This window comes from Aquarana catesbeiana, linkage group LG12 (assembly GCF_042186555.1).
Source record: "Aquarana catesbeiana isolate 2022-GZ linkage group LG12, ASM4218655v1, whole genome shotgun sequence".
Classification (NCBI taxonomy): domain Eukaryota; kingdom Metazoa; phylum Chordata; class Amphibia; order Anura; family Ranidae; genus Aquarana; species Aquarana catesbeiana.
The window spans coordinates 35,760,801-35,780,167 of record NC_133335.1 but is presented as its reverse complement, the minus strand read 5'-3'; the positions used below and the strand labels follow the sequence as shown (position 1 = coordinate 35,780,167).

Genomic DNA, 19,367 nt, shown 5'->3' with positions numbered 1-19,367 from the left:
CTAAAAACTTTTTTTAGGGATCGCTCTAAGTTGTCGGGTGATTTTTTTGTGGTCTGCGTTCCTCCGTATTTCTCAGATGCAGCAATAGGTTTGGATGGCAGCGACAGAATGACCTAGTTAGTAAAGCCGAGGCCTTGTTTGGAGCTCAAGAATGCTACATAACAGCGTTGTGCATAGTTGGCAGAGCTTTAAAATAGCCTGTGCCGTTTTTTTTTTTTTGTGTTTTTTTTTTTATACATGCTTTTCATCCATTGAAGTCTATGGAACCAAAAAAACGGAAAAAAGTCCCAGGCCCTTTCCATAAAATGCACAGATGTGAACTACATCCATAGGAAACCATGTTAAATGGACTGCAGTGTGTTTCTGCAAAACTGAAAACACGGTAAAAAATGCCTAGGTGTGACGCAGGCCTTAGGTGAGGTGTAGATCTGTGTTTTGTGAGATTGATGCATACACTGGTGGAATTTCCATTTTCTGAACATTCATTTGATTTTCTAATAGCAGGGTCAAATCGTCATTCATTTTCAACCAAATTTTAACTTTCCATGTTGTGTTCATTTTGGGAAACCATTGTATACATTGTAAGGAAACCTGTTTAATAGGTCTAGGGTTCTGTTCAACCAGGCCTGAAATTCTAAAGGCTTTAGAACTATATTAGTTGACTCTATCATGGCAAGAGAACATATTCTGACAAATAATTTTCAGAATTTCCATATGGACACTGTTATATGTGTGACACGTGTTCAGACCCCTTTCACACCGGAGGCGTTTTTCAGGCGCTTTAGCGCTAAAAAATAGCGCCTGTAAAGCGCTTGAAAAAAGCCTCATCTGCAATCCCATTGTGAAAGCCCGAGTGCTTTCACACTGGGGCGCTGCGCTGGCAAGGCGTCACAAAAAGTCCTGTAAGCAGCTTCTTTGCAGCACTGTAGGAGCGGTGAATACACGGCTCCTAAAGCGCCCCTGCCTATTGAAATCAATGGAAAGCGCCGCTGCAGCAGAATTTTGTGGGCAGTTTTAACCCTTTTTTGGCCACTAGCAGGGGTTACCCCGCTAGCGGCCGAATAGTGCTACTAAAACGACGGAAAGCGCTGCTAAAAATAGCGGAGCTTTACCGTCGACGGCCGGGCGCTTTCAGTGTGGAAGGGCTCTTACGTTACAGGTCTGGTGCCACTTGTGTTGTCCCTGAACTACACAGATTAAAGTACGAGTGTCTGCATTAAGTGGTTGCTGGCGATTTTTCTGTTTCCATGATGTAACGGTGGCGATCTGGGGGCGACCACCCATTACGGATATCTCATTAGATGGACTGGAGCGAGGTTTCTCTTCTCTTCTGAAATTGTAAAGTCTTTAGAACTATATTAGTTGATTCTATCATGGCAAGGGAGCACACTGACAAATAATTTTCAGAATTTACATATGGACGTTCAATTAAATTCTACTGGTGTATGACCAGGTTTACCAGGCCATAGTGTTAAGGTTGGTGATTATAGCCTTGAACGTGTTTCCCAAGTTGGAGTGGAAGTGATGTTCTATAGCCATGCACAATCGCCCACGTTTCTTACCCTCTTCATAATCGCATGCTTATAAATATTAAGGGATCTCTCGCACTAAATTAACATGCGGGAAACCTGCATTCAGTGCCGGTTCCCCCACTGGTTTCAAATAGCACTGCACTTGCAATCTGCAACGGGTGTCAGTGCAGCATTAATACCCCAAACGCATTTGGTCACACGGGAGCTCATGGTATAAATGGACCATGCGATCTGGTTGTAGTGCATTTCCAAAGTATGCATGCACTACTTTTTGGTGCAGTAATTTCAGCCTATTCAAAATGAATGGACTCAAGTCGCACTGTGCATGTGAATCGCACAGGAACATCATCTATGCAGTTTCTAGTGTAAGTAGGCCCTAACTAATGCAGACCCACTGTGTGGCTTGGTGAGGCTTAGCCAATTTTTAGAAACCTTGCCTTCGGCATATTCTCCAGTGCAATCGCATGTGTAACTCATGCATGTCGTGTACTGCCATACGGAGCAAGGCTTCATGCACAAGGCTGTAAATGGTCATATAGAATACAATACCACCATATTTTCTCTATCATCCCCATGAATAAGCTTTGAGTGGCAGAGCAAAATGCGTTGGAGTGTGGCCTGGCTGGAGTCTAGGCTGAGGTTGCCACTTACCATTGCACTTTGGGATGACATGGATGTGCGGTCACAAGGAGCTCCCTCCCGACCAGCACTCCCGGTGGTGGACATCAAGGACTAGTACCCCCTTCAGTGAGCCTGAATGGCACACAATACAGGTTTTTTGGGTCATATTATATTTTCTCTGCCTGTAGTGACAAGTACAGCTAACAGCCACTGCCAGTCAGCTTGTACAAATCAGTGGCAGGTGGTTGCTATACACATATATGTATTCCAATATACATCACTTTATTCTGGAAGGCGTGTAGGCTCTGTATACAAATAAACAGTCTGTGAAGGCACATGTGGCCATTCAGGTTCTCAAATGTATATAAAACCTATAGTACAAATGCCGCCTGCCATTAAATTGTACAGGCTGACTGGCAACAGCTGTACAGTGCACCAGTCACCCCTGGCATGGACATTCTGGCCGCATTCTATGCTATACAGCCATTGGCAGGACGAAGCTTTCTTATGGTGTGTCCTTGGGCAGCTATTACTGCTCATAGTAGCTCCCAACACATGCAAGAAGTGGATTTTGCAGGCCACATGGTAGGCTCTGTGATATGCAAGGCCAGGGCTAGTTTATAATTGCGCTTAGCAATTCCAACTTCGATACTGGTGCAGTATAAAGCTGAATTAGTTGTACATTGTTTTATGAATTCTCAGGACCTGTCATCCCTGACCTTGTAGAGTATAGGACGGGGTGTCTTCTGTACATAGTGCCATGGTGGGCCAGTCCCTGTATTGAACAGAGATACTAACATACCAAAGAGTGAAATGATCTTGGCTTCTCTAGAGGTCAGTGAGGTGACTCCGGAAAACCCTTTTGTCTAGCGTTTTATTTGTAATAAACGGTTAGGGTCCTGGTTGCTGGATTTGCTTACATCCGCACCTGATTATTATTCCTATAGAACAGTGCGCCATTGTAACCTTCACACTGTAGTCTGCCTTTCCGCAGTCTAAACCAGTACTGCCTTTCTTTGAATAGCACTGCATCCGTCAAGAGCAAAAAGTGCCTGGACTTGCAGCAGTTCAATAGTAATCCAACTATTAGGTAATGCTATCAATGTGGATACATCCCCGCTAAATAGCTCTGTATATGGCATAAGCTTCAGTGTCTGCAAATGTATGAAAAATGCCAAAACTGCTAATTCCCTGCCAATGATTGTACAGGGATGGCAAAACCATCTTCTGGTTGTATGCTACCCGGGATCAAGGTGTTCTATGACTTCCACATCTGCAAATCACCATTCCTGGTCAATATTCCATCTTAAGTCTTCACTGGGTTTTTTTTTTTTTTTATATATTTATAAACCAGGGCCCTTGAAATGCAAACCACTTTTTATCATTAAGTACCTGCCTATCGCTTACAGTCAATTATACTGCCAGTGGGTGGCTGGTACTGGTACAGTCCCGTACGTGACCGGCCACCTTCTGAGTTTCGGGTGCGTGCGCCTCATGCTGACCTGTTCTGTGATTGGACATATCATGAGTTTGACAGCAGATTTCAGCCAGTGATTTTGGCTGAAACCTGCTGGTCAGCTGTGTCCAATCACACACAGAGTTGTGTTTACAAACACAGAACTCTGTACATGGGATCAGCGATCTGGCTATTTATTCTCTTTGAAAAGCAGGGAGAAAATCCAGCTAGATCAGTAAAAGTAAATGCAGTAAAGCAATAGTAAAAGTAAAAGCAATACATATTACACATAGGCGCACAGTTAACCCCTTGATAAAAGTAAAAGCAATACATATTACACATAGGTGCACAGTTGATAAAGCAATAGTAAAAGAAATACATATTACATATAGGTGCACAGTTAACCCCTTGATTGCCCCTATATGTTAACCCCCCCCCCCCCCCCCCCCCAGCCAGTGTCAGTGTACAGTATTCACCTCAGTGAACCTCCCAGCCAGTGTCTGTTAGCACTAGATTGTCCGCCACCCTATTGCAGTCACAGTATAAGTTGCTGATCACTGACATTACAGTATAGCGTCTATAGCTGCAAAAAAAAAAAAAATATTATAAGACCTGTATCAGAATACATTTTGGCCTATGAAGAATTGTTTTCTTTTTATATTGGATATAATTTATAACATAGTAGAATTTTATTTTATTTTTTTTCTTTCTTTTTTCAAAATTTTTCGACTTCACATTTTTTTGTTGTTTTATTATATAAAACGCAATCAAATGGCACCAAAAAAAGCTCTATTTGTGTGAAATAAATGATATAAAATGATATAAATTTTGATTTGCGGTTCGTTAGTGGTTAAACACTTTTTGACTCTTGGTCATTTGGCGCTCTTATTTCACTGTACACGCATGGATTCTCAGTTCTGGATTACTTCCCTCCTCAAGGGTTACCCCCAATTTGTGGCGAGCTGCCGAACCAGAGCTATTGTGATAATTTAAGATGCACTAAAGATCCAGCGTCTCCATTTAACCTTCTTCTCTTTTTTTTTTTTTTTGCACTGATCGTGTGATCTTGGTTCACTTAAAGGGAGCGCTTGGCAAATCCTAGACATCGGATATCCAGTCTAACCTTCTTTGAACCTTTTTTCTATTGTTGTCGTTGGCAGCATTTTTCTGCTTCTTTAAAACGTCCCCCTAATTCCTGGATTGAGTAGACTGTTCTGCCCTGCATGCACATTTGTAGCGCCCTCTCTGATCATGAATCTGTCAGCCATGTTAAACTTTTTGTTAGCCTCTTCTGTGTGCCCCTCTGAAATGGATTTCACCTTTATTAGATACTTGACTGACTTGATTTGATTTTCCTGACTTCTGAATATGTCTCACAATTGCTACATTTTAATGTGGTAGTTAGGTTTTTTTTCTGTTTCTTATTTCTAACCCTGTTAATTGTTTTTTTGTTCTTATGTTTCAGGTGCTGGAGAATCTGGGAAAAGCACAATTGTGAAGCAAATGAGAATCCTTCATGTGAATGGATTTAATGCTGAGTAAGTTCAAAAACCAATGGACGTTTTTTTTTTTTTTTTTTTTTTTTATAACCTGCTCCTGTGCCTGTCTGAGAGTATATTATGGATCTCTGTCATGCTGCCCCCAGCTGTCAGAAGCATTGATGGTCATGTGATTGTTGTGTTTTTTTTTTCTTTTTTTCTTTTCGAAGCTGTGTCCCTCCTACCGCCCATGAAAGTAGATTAACCAGTTCAGGCCCACCCTATAGTGGTTTTACTGCTACATGGCGGCACCTGTGCACTGGATCATGTGTGTGTATATATGTGTGTGTGTGTCTGTGTGTGTGTGTCTGTGTGTGTAAATATATATCATACATACATACATACATACATACATACATACATTTATATATATATGCTCATACCTACTTCCGCTCCGATTACACACAGCAGCTACCGCGGACTGTTCGCCAGCACCTGCCGATTGTGAAGAAAAGACACTATGTAAACCAGGCAGATCGCTGTTCCGACAGGAAGGAAGGGATGGAATTTGTGTCCCTGCTATAAGCTGATTACTAGTAATAAATAAATAAAAATATCCCATCGTTTGTAGACGCTATAACTTTTGCCCAAACCAATCAATATTATTATTGGGATTTTTTAACAAATATGTAGCAGAATACATATTGGCCTAAAATTGATGAAGAAATTTTATTTTATTTTTTTTTTTTTTACTGATATGCTTGATAGAAAACCACAGAAATGATCAAATACCACCAAAGGAAAGCTCTATTTGTGGGATAAAAATCAATACAAATTTTGAGTACAGCGTTGTATGACCGTGCAATTGTCAAGTAAAATAGCGCAGTTCCGCATTGCAAAAAATGACCTGGTCATGCAGGGGGGTAAATCTTCAGGAGGTCAAGTGGTTTAAAAAAAACAAAAAAAAAAAACGCTCTCCTTCCCCTCAATATGTTGTAGCTGAGCAGGTTTGTACTAGATAGATTGATGCATTATTCCCTCCCTTTTTCTTCCCTGTGTCGGCTATGTCAGTTGGAATGATCTGTAGTGGAGGGAAACGCCGGGCTACAAAACTGATCAGAATGTTGTAAGGAGTGCAAATCTGGGATTTCCTTTTCTTACCAATGCTGGGGGAATGTTCACCCCAACAATCACTGCTGGCTGCTTGCTGTCTCACCTACAAGCAATGCTAATAGTAAGGAATGTCTGACAGCCACCAATTGGGTTCCTGCCTGGCAAGGAAGTTTTGACACCGATTGGAAATGTGTAAGAAGCTGAAGTTGTGCAATACAGAGTTCTGGAAGTACTCTGAACGTGTGAGGAGCAATGTGCACTTTGGCTGCCTTGGGGTATAAAGAACTTATGTTGAGCTGGTCAGACTTCACTTTAGTTTCAGCCAACTGCAGCTAAAATGCTGAAATTAGAGGTGTGGGTGTCCCTGTTGACACCACCTGGCTCCCCAAACTTTCATTAAAAAAATCAATGGAGTCGGGTGGAAAATTGTCAGCCAAACTGTGACTGCACCCTATCATCAGGGTGGTGTGACTTGTTTGAAGAAAATAGCTGTCGTTCTTCCATCCATGCTGATTTAGCATTTAATCTATTTGATTTTTCTCATATAGCCTGTGGGCTGAACAAAAGAATTCCATGTGTGTGTGGCTAGCCTTAAAGTGTATAAAGTTGGCAAATTTTTACCTTTTTTTTTTTTTTTTTCTTTTTTTTTTTTTTTTCCTGGTTGCTCTTTGCTTGGATGTTTGATAATTTCATCAGTCTGTTCTTTTACAAGTCTATCTTGCCTTTTACATGTCACAGATTTTTATTTTTCTTTATTTGTAAATTTTATTTACTTTGACAAAACGGAGGCAAGCACAGAAACAAATGACAGTAGTACAGACAGTAACGCAAGTACATGATGTTGACACAGGGTGTACATTACATTCCACAGACATATCTTCCCAATGGTATATCATCACAATATTCACAAATAGGTGAGTTGGTGGTGTGGCCACTTGACGTCTGGAAGATTTACCCCCCTTCATGACCAGGCCATTTTTTGCAATATGGCACTGCATTAGTTTAGATAAAAAATGTTGTCCTTTTTCCCATGAATAGAGCTTTCTTTTGGTGGCATTTGATCACCTCCTGCGTTTTTTTTTTTTTTTTGGTGGTTTTTTTACTTTCTGCTATAAAACCTATCCAATAAAAAAAAGTAAACGGTCTAATTTGTTCATCAATTTAGGCCAATATGTATTCTGCTACATATTTTTGGTAAAAAAAAATCCCAATAAGTGTACACTGGTTTGCACAAAAGTTATGGCGTCTACAAACTGTGGGATATTATTATTATTATTATTATTATTATTTACTAGTAGTAGAGGACAATCAGCGACTTGTATCGGGGCTGCGATATTGCTGCAGATAATTGGGCACAAACTGACACTTTTTGGGGACCAGTGACATAAGTCGGTCCAACTTTGAAAAAGGTTCCTGCACTACTTTTGGTCCGTTTTCAGCCCATTGAATATCATTGAAGTCGGATCCTTTTCCTAACCATCCGACTTGTGACATCCGACATGGTGATTACAGCAGCAGGAAAAGGAATTTGTCACACTGGTATTGTTTTGATTGGTCAAAGAACAAGTCAGACGGGGCATAATCTTATCCTGTTCATTCAAGTCGGATGGAAGTAGGATGACAGTCGTACAACAGTCGTGTCGTACCAGTGTGAACCCGGCCTGAGGCAGAGATAAAGAGAAACATTGTAACATTTAGTTCTTGTAGATCAGGGGTCTCCTAACTATGGCCCTCCAGTTGTTCAGGAACTACAATTCCCGTCATGTCTGTGAATGTCAAAGTTTTACAATGCCTCATGGGATGCGTAGTTCCACAACAGCTGGAGGGCCATCGTCTGGAGATCAAAGGGATGAACATCGGTCTGCAAATGAGGTCAGTTTAACCACTTAAAGTGGTTGTAAACTCTGTTACACCACTTGTACCTACAGGTAAACCTATAGTAAGGCTTACCTGTAGGTACTGTAAATATCTCCTAAACTTTTGCACAGTCCTGTTTCCCGATTTTGGGATGCACGCCACCCTCAGCCGCATTTAGGAGATGCATGAGCTTGTTTTTCCTGTATCTGGGCAGGTGGGACAGATGCAGCAAGTATCTAGCTGGATTGTTTCCCAGGTCCCAGTCTGTCAGTCATTTAATTAGGTCCTTCACTTGTGACCAAAAGCTCCTTACTTTAACACAGGCCCAAAAAATGTGTAGGAGCAAACCCGCGTCCCACAACACCACCAGCAGACATCAGCCACTTGGGAAACATCTTAAAGTGTAATTAAAGCAAAACTTTTTGTTTTTTCATTTTGGATAGATTGCAAAGGGATTAGAACACCTTTTTAAGTTTTTATTGCTGTCTGTGCCCCGGTCAAGGAGATTCCCCCTCTCTGTCTGTTTGTCCTTTTTATCATTATCATTGAAAGTAAAAGGAAACCCTAAATTTTGGTTGTTCGCAGAAAAGTAAGAGAGAAAATCTTCCAATGAGGACACTAGTTCTGGTGATTTGAGGGTCCCCAAGGAATTCCCATAAAGGGATTGTAAAGGTAAAAATGTTTTCACCTTAATGCATTATATATGGATGGATTGAAAGCAGCGAAGCCATTGGCTCGCGCTGCTGTCAATCACATCCCATGACGCGGCGCGCCGGGGGGCGGGGCTGAGTGATACAATGAGCGGCTATAGCCGCCGGCTGTATCACGGGAGCGCGCCCGCAAGAACTAACCACCATGCGAGGGAGCTCGCATTAAGGTGGATAGTTCTTGCGGGGAGGAGCTGAAACAGCCGCCGAGGGACCCCAGAAGAGCAGGTTCGGGGCCACTCTGTGCAGAACGAGCTGCACAGTGAAGGTAAGTATAACATGTTAGTTATTTTTAAAAATAAATAAAATTACCTTTACAACCCCTTTTAATTTGCACTTTCTGTTTTGGCTATGGGACAGGAAGTGAAGGGAAATCTCCACAATGGGACCCAGATGGTGGGAAAAAAAAAAAAAAAAAAAAACCCGACGATATAACCCTCCCTTACTCTATACAAAATGAAGAAAAAATGTTTTATCTATAGTTTTACTTTAAATTAAACCACCAGAACCTTCTACTATCTGGTTAAGACCTTGTTCCTGGTATAGAATTGTTCTGTAGCCTCCCTGGCGGTTTTCCCGAGTGTGGCTCGGGGTTAAAATTCAGGACCATTAGCCACACTCGGGATCACATTGCAGGATCCTGGTGTGGCTTTACTTACCTTGTCCCCGGGATCCTGCGATGTCCCCCGCACTGTCTGTGGGCTCCGTCCTCCTCCGAATCCTCTCCGTGCCAGGCTCCGTTCCCTGCGAGCGGCGTGACGCTCGGGGGCGGAGCCTGGCGGCAAATTCAAAAAAGTGTAAAATCATAACACATACAGTACTGTAATCTTACAGATTACAGTACTGTATGAAATGATTTCACATCCCTTTTGTCCCCAGTGCTTTGGCCCATGCCCTGCATGCAGTTTTATGTGATATATATATACTGTTCTTTCTGCCTGGAAACTTGAGATTGTCCATAGCAACCAAAAAGTGTCCCTTTACGTCAAAAGTGGCTTTAGACCAGCTAGAAAACAGCGATAGTAAATTAGAACACTTGCAGAATTGAGCGATAGTGAATCGTGGGGAAATTTATTTTATTATTTAATTTTTTTTTTTTTTTTTTAATTATTTATTTTTATTTATTATATTATAATTTATGTTTTTGTGTTTCAAACTTTATCATACCCGGGATATCTACTAGACTGGTTTGGACAGATTTAAGTGTGTTTATTGTTAAGAATTACAGGCCTACAATATAAAACGCCAAATTTCCATGCAAAATAATTGTACCGCTTTCAGCACCTAAAATCCGAAATAATCATACCGCCAGGGAGGTTAAATGACAAACTTATGCTGGCCATACACTATACGAAAAACCGGCCGAACCCATTTTCGAAAAACAAACTTTCGGCCGTGAGAGCAAACGATAGTGCCACCATGTAATGACCGATTTAAATCGTTCAGTGGACATAAATTAATCAATTTTTTTGTTGTGTTTTTTTTTTTTTTTTTTCCATATACCTAGTGCAAACAATTCAGATGGGAAACACATTAACCTTTCAATTTAGCATTCGATTGGCAGAAAATTTCCAAACTTTCGTTTTTTTTGGCTCAAAAACGTCCCAAAGATTATCAATTTTGTGCCCATTAACAGGCCGAAAAATGAACGAACTGACCAAATTACCGAATTTCGGACGATTTTTCGTATAGTGTATGGCCAGCATTAATGGCATGCAATACTTTGATGTGAGCTCAGTAAAAAGCACTAGTCTGTGTCTATTAAAATGGTAGCTCAGCAGATTGCTTGTACTTTGTTGCTGCCTGTGATGTGGGCCCGTGTGTTCCATTTGATTGGAGGAAAAAAATTTGTTAAATATTTTTGAGTGAAAATAAATGATAAAACATAGTTGCTATTTTGTATTTGCTAACGGTTGACCATTGCGATTTAGGCCCCTCTCACACTTGTGCGACTTGTCCTGTGACTTGGGACTGCAAAGTCATACCCCCAATGATTTCCAATTACTACCATATCTGTGCGACTTCAAGTTGCACTGACTTCAAAGTAGTCCCTGTACTACTTTGGTCCAACTTTGATGCAAGTTGAGGTCCATAGACTTCAAGTTTACACAGGCATTCCCTGAAATCGTGGCACAATTGCACGATTTTCAAACAAGCAATAGTTTTTATGTAATGGCTAAACAATTTAGATACCTCCTTCTGTGTACCATAGCCACAGTCTCCAGTTTTTAGATATTCATGCCTCTGCTAGTAATAGGCAACCTTCATCTCTCATGACGATCGACACCACAAAAAAGTAAAATGACCAAAAACATAAGTGCCATCCTGCCTTGAATGGAGACCGATCATCTTTCTGTGTAGCTGCAGTTTGTGTGAGTTATTTGAACCCATTTACCTGTAAAATGTGGAGCCCATTACCAAAGACTAGTCTGTGTTTCTTTTCCATGCTCCAGTGCACCTCCATAAGAATGGTCTACAGACCGGCCCCATGGAGCTCAGGGAACATTTAGAAGGTTATATTGAAGAGATCAGTGCTTTTTTTTTTTTTTTTTTTTTTTTTTAAGTAATGGGCTCTCCTCACCCCTGCCCAGTGATGATGCCGTCTCCCTGTCCTGAAGAGCCTTTTAAATTGCCAGTCAGCCTGGTCATTGAGCAAGGCAGAGGGTGTATTGTATATGGCCAAACTCTGCAGAACAAACCACTCTAATTTTCCAAGTGCACGATCATTTAGAACAAGCCATACATCAGGGCATTCTTGCTCTCCCTGCAGTTGCTTTTATTTTTAGGGCAGGAGGAGTGTTCTGGTAGCTTGTTTTTGAAAAAGTATCTAAGACTAAGTTCTTCTTTTAGGCCCCTTTTCACACGAGGCGGACTCCGCTTCCACGGAGACCGCCTCGTTCCGCTGGCTCAGCGGGAGATCAGTCCGTTGATCTCCGCTGAGCCGGCGGATGACAGGTCCCTCTCTGCTCACTGAGCGGGGAGGGGCTTGTCGGGCGCCGCTGCCGCGTATGGAGGGATCGGATGAAAACGGACAGCATGTCCGTTTTCATCAGATCTCATCCGATCCGCCAGCGACGGACCTGGACGTGGGGCCATCCGTTTGCTTTTAGCGGGTCGGATGTCAGCGGACATGTCTCCGCTGACATCCGTCGCTCCATAGGCTAACATGGAGCGCCCGTTCAGGTCCGCTGTCAAAACTGACAGGCGGACCTGAACAGTCCGATCGTGTGAAAGGGGCCTTAGGCTCTGTTCACATCTAGGCATGGCATTCTTGCAGTGTTTTTGTACAGGTATTTTGAAGTTCAAAAGGTCACCAATGTAACAGCAGTAAAACTCCTGTAATCTGACAAAAAAAGAAGCTTGTGTACTTTTTTGAGTGACGGGCGTTTTGCTTTAGGCAAAAGAACACTCAGATGTAAACAGGGGCCATTGAAATGAATGGGATTGTTGGGCATTATTTAGAGCTGAGGCTTAGAACAGAAAAACTCCCAAAATTGCCTAGATATAAACGGAGCCTAAAAGCGGTTTTTAACCTATATCACTACCTGTTTCTAGAATATGGTTGGGTTTAGAGTGTACCTGAAGTTTAGTTTTAAAGTGATTGTAAACCCACTTAAAAAAAAAAAAAACGAAAAAAAAAAAAAACTGCAGGACAAAGGCATAATGAGCATAGCATACGTGCTCATTATGAAATACTCACCTTAGATCGAAGCCCCCGCAGCGGTCCCAGTACATGGCTCTGGCCGGCTACATCGCTCCCGGAGTTACTTCCGGGTATCGCAGGCTCCGGCGCTGTGATTGGCCGGAAGCCACAATGACATCACTCCCGCGCAATGCGCGTGGGAGCTGCCGGTAACGGCACACTAGCTGAAGCAATGACACGAACGTGCTGTTGCTTCAGTGCGCATGTGCCGATGATGTCGGCACATGCTGATACAGGGGATATCCGGGGTAGCTAAAGGTAAAGCCTTATTATAGGCTTACCTGTAGTAAAAAGTGGATTGTAAGGGTTTCCTTCCTTCCTTCCTTCCTTCCTTCCTTCCTTCCTTCCTTCCTTCCTTCCTTCCTTCCTTTTTTTTTTTTTTTTTTTTTTTTTATTTGGCATTTTATTTCTCGTGTGTCCATTGATGATGCATCATTGTGGCGGCCACGAACTAAGCTAACCTTCCACTGACTCCCAGTACTGTTAAAAGAGAAGTATGACCAAAGAGCTTTTAGTCATGCTCTTCAGTGCTCCTGGCCCCTCCCTCCTGCCCAGTGCCCCCACAGCAAACAGCTTGCTATGGGGGCACCCGAGCCAAGCCTCTGCTTTGTGTGTCCATTCAGACACGGAGCCGCAGCTCGGCCCCGCCCCCTCTTTCTCCTCATTTGCTCAATAAATTTGACAGCAGCGGGAGCCAATGGCCTCCAATCAGGAGGGAGAGTCTCGGACGGACAAGTCTCCAGTGTAACATCGCTGGATCGGAGGAGGCTGAGGGGGCTGCTGCACACAGGTTTTTCATCTTAATGTATAGAATGCATTAAGATAAAAAAACCTTCTGCCTTTACAACCACTTTGTGTCACTACACATGTAATCTACAGTATTCAATGCCCTTGCATGAAACTGTATATAGGCAAGACTAAACCGCAGCTCCGCATTTGCATCGGTTAACACCTCAGGAACATGAAGCATAAAGAACTCACAAGCCCCCTAGCACAGCATTTCCTTACCTACCATCAATTTAAAATTGATGGCATCAAAGTTAGGGTATTTATGCATTAAAACTGAGTATGTGACGGGGTGATTTCAACAGTGTCGTCCTCCTTTAAGGAGAAATTATGGATCTGCAAGCTAAATACCCTTGTCCCTAAGGGATTCAATAAAGAGATTCATTTTACAAGTATTTCTGGATTAAGCCTTTTGTGAGCCCCTCTTTTAAGTGGATGCTATGTATGGCAATAGATCCTTGAGTATATATTATCAATGCCTTTTAAATGATTGAATGACCAGTACCTTAATTGCTTACGCCCCTTTAAGAAATATTATGGGCTGGGTCAAATAGTGCATTTAAGCACGTCCCAGCTAGCAGGCGGTATGTCCTGACAAATCTGAGTTTCCGGTGAAACGCATTGACGTTATGCAGACGTACGTCTGACGTCAGTTGACGCTCCCAGTGTTCCTTCCACCTGGACCAGGTACACGGAAGGACTGCGATATCTTGATATACCTATTACTTTATGGACTGTATGGATGTGCATATGACCTCTAGACGTACTATTTGATACTAAGGCAATGTTGTCTTTTTTATGGTGGTGGAAGGTGGTTGCTTTTTATGATTTAATTTTTTGGTTTAATTTGTGACCTAATAAAGATTTTCATATTTTTGTATTCACAGCAGTTTTGTTTCTTTGATGGAGGTTATTAATGTCGGGGAGGCTCATTTGCATAGTTCATTTTAGTAGACTTCTCCTTGTCTGCCATGCTTTTTGTGTTCTCTCGTGGGTTACAGCACTGCTTTACATGTAGGGCTGAAACAACTAATCGATTATGAAACTAATCGATTACTATTTTCATAATCGATTAATCGGCCAGTAACATAATGGGGTTCAAAAAAACCTAAAATGAGCCCTTTTACAGTACAAAAAGAGAAAATAATCGCTACTGCAAATATTACTTTCACTGTTCTACACTAAAAAAAACCCCTTACAGTAGTGATTATCTGCTTTTTTTTTTTTTTTTTTTTTTTTTTTTTTTTTTTTTTTTTTTTTTTTTGTACTATAAAGGGCTAATTTTGTTTTTTTTCACCCCATTATGTTACTAAACCTCTTAGACCTGGTTCACATCTATGTGTTTTTTGGTGCTTTTTGCAGAAACGCACTACGGTTCATTCACATGGTTTCCTATGGGACACATTCATGCAAAACGGTGCTTTTTTGGTTCAGTATACTTCAATAGAGAAGCTGCAGAAAAGCATGTAAAATTAAATTTTTTTTTGAAGGAAAACATCGTTTTTGTTTTTAATAAAAAACATTTGATCACGGAGTCTGATGATATTTACCAGATTCACCCTTTTAATAGTATATACAGTATTTATCCTCTAATAGTATATACAGTATATCTCTCCTCTAATAGTTTATACAGTATATCTCCTCTAATAGTATATACAATATATCTCTTCTGTCTGTTATGCTCAGAGTGGATTAGATATTTTGCTCCCTAACCATATAGTTGGTTGTTTATATTTACCAATGCATAGAGATTTTTAAGAATAAATTACCTTTTTTTTAAAACTGTACACATTATACAACACTTTTTTTTTTTTTTTTTTTTTAAGGTTATTAACTGAATATTCGAATTAATCGAAACAATAATCGGCCAACTAATCGATTATGGAAATAATCGTTAGTTGCAGCCCTACTTACATGTGCTGTCCTGTGACCCAGAATCATTGTAGAGACGCTATGAAAGAATCCAGACCACATTGTCGGGATCCACTTAGATGCCTGATTGGCAGCTAGCTCCGTCTGTCAGCATGCCACCGAGATTCTGAGACAGTTGTCCCCGTCCCCTCACCAGCCCGGTGCTCCATTGAGTGCTGAAAGGGCAGAGCAGAAAGCCGTGACACACACTCTGCTCGGAGTGTACCGAGAACTGAGCGATCACTGGTCATGTGATCACTCAGCTCTCTGGCTAATGCCCCGTACACACGGTCGGACATTGATCGGACATTCCGACAACAAAAGCCTAGGATTTTTTCCGACGGATGTTGGCTCAAACTTGTCTTGCATACACACAGTCACACAAAGTTGTCGGAAAATCCGATCATTCTGAACGCGGGGACGTAAAACACGTACGTCGGGAATATAAACGGGGCAATAGCCAATAGCTTTCATCTCTTTATTTATTCTGAGCATGCATGGCACTTTGTGTGTCGGATTTGTGTACACACGATCGGAAATTCCGACAACGGATTTTGTTGTCGGAAAATTTTATAGCCTGCTCTCAAACTTTGTGTGTCGGAAAATCCGATGGAAAATGTGTGATGGAGCCTACACACGGTCGGAATTTCCGACAACAAGGTCCTATGACACATTTTCCGTCGGAAAATCCGACCGTGTGTACGGGGCATTAGAGTTGGCAGAGAGAGCTGCAGCTTGGAGGTGAGTGAACGTGTTTTTTTTTCCAGTTCTCATACTTTTCCTTTAAAATAGGGCAGGCACATACAAATTACTCTGAGGCTGTGATTTAAAACAGCTAATTGTAATTTTATCTGGCCTCTCAGATATCTTGTATCTTTACATATTTAAACAAACTATAGAAACAAATGTGGTTTTAGACCTTTTGGAGCTCCACTTAAAGTGTTCCACAGCTGCAGGTAAATGCTGATTTGCACGCCTGTGAGGTTTTATTTTTATCTTGTCCAGGTTGACGTACAGGATGTTGGATTGAAATTGGACTTTGTTTTCTGACTCGGCCTGAGATACACTTGTATACGCCTTGACACTGCCGGCCCGAGATCAGTGCTTTCTGGAAGACGGTCCTGATAAGCTGTCATAGTTGTGTTGTGTCAGCTTGCTGGCTGGCTCGGTATTGTGAAGAATCTGCTTCCTAGCAACACCCGTAATCATCCCCACTCTTCCTTTACCTGATCACTTTGTGTATTTAAAGACTGGTTTCTGCTAGGTAATCTTCCTTGGTGGTGCGGAGTTTTGGCCATGAGCAGAGCAAAAGAACTAATCGCAAGCGGTGTGACCGTAGACAGTGCTTCTGGAAAAAACGCATGCAAATAAGCCGCCTGGGTAATGCCATTTTATTTTTTTCCCCCACGGTAGCCATGTACCTGAATGCTGCGTCTTGTGGCTGCCATTGGTTTCTTCTGCCTGGTTGTCCCACAGTTTGAGTGTTTTCACTATTTTCTGAGCTGATGACCAGGTCTGCAGATCTGGCGTTCTGACTTGACCTGCTGCATACTTGTTCTCAAAGATAGGCAGCATCTGCAATCGTAAATTTACCAGCGGCAGCCCCCATAACTCTCTCAGTATAGGCTTTTTGTCACGCTGTACCTGCATGTTGGATTTTTGCTTCACTGCCATCCAGCATAATAATTTGCCGTACAGAGACATGACATGAGAACAGCTTGTAGAGTGCCAGTGATGAGCTTCTCCGACAATATTAGTTGCCTGGTTGTCTTTTGATTCTCTTGCCTCACTGCTTTGAGCCATTGTTCCAGAACGTGCCTATAGATCAGGAGTTGCTGCAAGTTTTGAACCCAGAGGAACGGTAAGACTACCTTCCTTTTTAAAGGATAAGTTCACCTTTTGGGAACATGTTGTAACATCTTCCCAATGCTGCAGCCGCTGCCCGATCCGCTCCATCCCTGTGACAGCAGTACAGGGAGAGGTTTCCCTGTACTAGCTGTCACTTTTTAAAATCTGTGGAGCTCCACCCACATGGCCACGTCATTCAATCACACAGCTGTGTGTGTGTGTGAATGAACTACAAGCCCCAACATCTTTTGTAGTTGTCGGCTTGTAGTTCTCATTGAGCTGTGGTAGTTCATTGATTCTTCCTATCAGTGTATCTGCTTGCCCATGCAGATGATGTACAGCACACACGGATGCACTGACAGATCTGAAGGAGACCTGCATGGCACCAGAGATCTGCTGATCGTGGGTGCAATGCTTTACAGGCTCAAAAAAAAAAAATAGATGCAACTTTTTTACCTGCAAAAAAATTGCATGCATTTATTTTTTTTTTTTTCCTAAAAATTGAACTAGGCTACAGTCACATCTGAGAATCCAATTTTTTTTTGTGTTTTGTGTGTGTGTCAAGCATTTGTATGCGCATTGAGTGTTTTCCAAGCTTTTTAGAGCTTTGGCGTTTTTGTATTGGCCAGTAGAGAAATCTGTTACATCATTTGTTGCTATAGGTTTCTGCTTCCCACGGCTTCAAAAATTGCACCAATCTGCCCGATGTGAGCTACAAAAGAAGCTCAAACTTTTTGAGCTTCAGGCGTTTGGCTTCAGTTGTTTTGGAATGGAGATGTGAGCCACCACCACAGAGAATAATTGATTTTTTTTTTTTTTTTCTCCCTGAGAATTTCGGAGCTGAGAGCAACAAAATGATTACTTGCTGTGGGTCAAGTTGAGTACTGAAGCGAGGGGGGGGGGGGGGGGGGGCACTGACAACCAAGCAGTTGACATTTTCAGATGAGGTCAGGAGTGGTGGGCCTCAATGTTTCTCCCTTAGCATATTCCCCAGCTCAGTATTTGTATGTTAGAACTCTATAACTTGCAGAGAGCAGATATTGCTGTCTGCTGGACCCTGCAAAGGTACTCCTTGTGGCCTGCATTTTTGTGTTTCATTCATAAAATAAAGACCGTGTCATGGAGCTTCCAGTGTCCTATGAAGTGTCTCCGATTAACCCTGCAGAGAACACCTTTATTACAGGAGAGTCAAGCCCCTAACAGGCAAATCACTAAGCACAATTGTAAAGCACTTTTAAATATGCAGTTCCAGGAATGGTGGAGCATATGACACTGTTCAGACAGTGTCTCCTTTTAAGGGGTACTTAAAAAAAAAAAAAAAAAAAACATTCCTGCCTATACTTACCTGCTCTGAGCAATTGTTTTGCACAGAGCAGCCCTGATCCTCTTCTTCTGGGGTGCCTTGCCGGAGATCCAGGCCCCTCCTCTTAGTCGGGTGCCCCCAGGTAAAGCCCCTTTCCCCACGCTGCTGCATCCATTGACACAGACTGCGGGACTCTCCCGCTCCCGTGTCACAGCTTTTGATTTGACAGCGGCGGGAGCCAGTGGCTCCCGCCGCTGTCAATCTGTCCAATGAGGAGAGAGCGGCTGGAGCTCCTGTGCTCGTGCACATCGCTGGATTGGATTGGAATGGGCTCAGGTAAGGATAAGGGGGGGGGGGGGGTATGGGGGGGCAGCTGCAGCATAGGTTTTTCACCATAATTCATAGAATGCATTAAAGGATCACTAAAGATAATTGTTATTTAAAAAAAAAAAAAAACATGTTATACTTACCTCCACTGTGCAGCTCGTTTTGCACAGAGTGGACCCGAACCTGGGGTCCCTTGGCGGCTGTCTCGGCTCAACCCCCCGCAAGCTCCCTCGCATGGTGTTGAGTGCTTGCGGGTGCGCTCCCATGATACAGCCGGCGGCCATGGCCGCTGACTGTATTACTCGGCCCCGCGGCGCGCTGCGTCATTGGATGTGATTGACAGCAGCGCAAGCCAATGGCTGCATTATAATATGACTGCGTTATTGAAATCTATGAAAATATTATATATATATATATATATATATATATATATATATATATATATATATATATATATATATATATCAGCACAACCTCTACCCTGCCTAGAGATGGCTGTGTACCGTACCAAAGTGAGTACTAGTAAACATCCAATATGCCATTTGGTAACTAAAGCAGCGTCAGACATGGGAGAATGCATCCATTGAGCATCTTTGCTGAACAGAAATCCATATCAAATGCTGTTTGAAGACATAATTTGTTTAATACAGCAAATGTAGACTGTAATGTGGTCTGATGAGATCTAAACTTTACTTTTATGACTTTAATGCTAGCCAATGTAGCTT

General features: G+C 42.2%; 1 protein-coding gene across 2 annotated transcripts in view; it reads left to right on the top strand.

Moving 5' to 3' along the window:
* GNAS (GNAS complex locus) overlaps window positions 1-19,367 on the top strand; it is a 268,558-nt gene that overhangs the window by 164,119 nt on the left and 85,072 nt on the right. For both annotated transcript variants that reach the window (XM_073607565.1, XM_073607566.1), the window contains exon 2: window positions 5,075-5,147. In XM_073607565.1, the coding sequence (XP_073463666.1) occupies window positions 5,075-5,147 (73 nt within the window). The remainder of the gene's footprint in view (window positions 1-5,074; window positions 5,148-19,367) is intronic.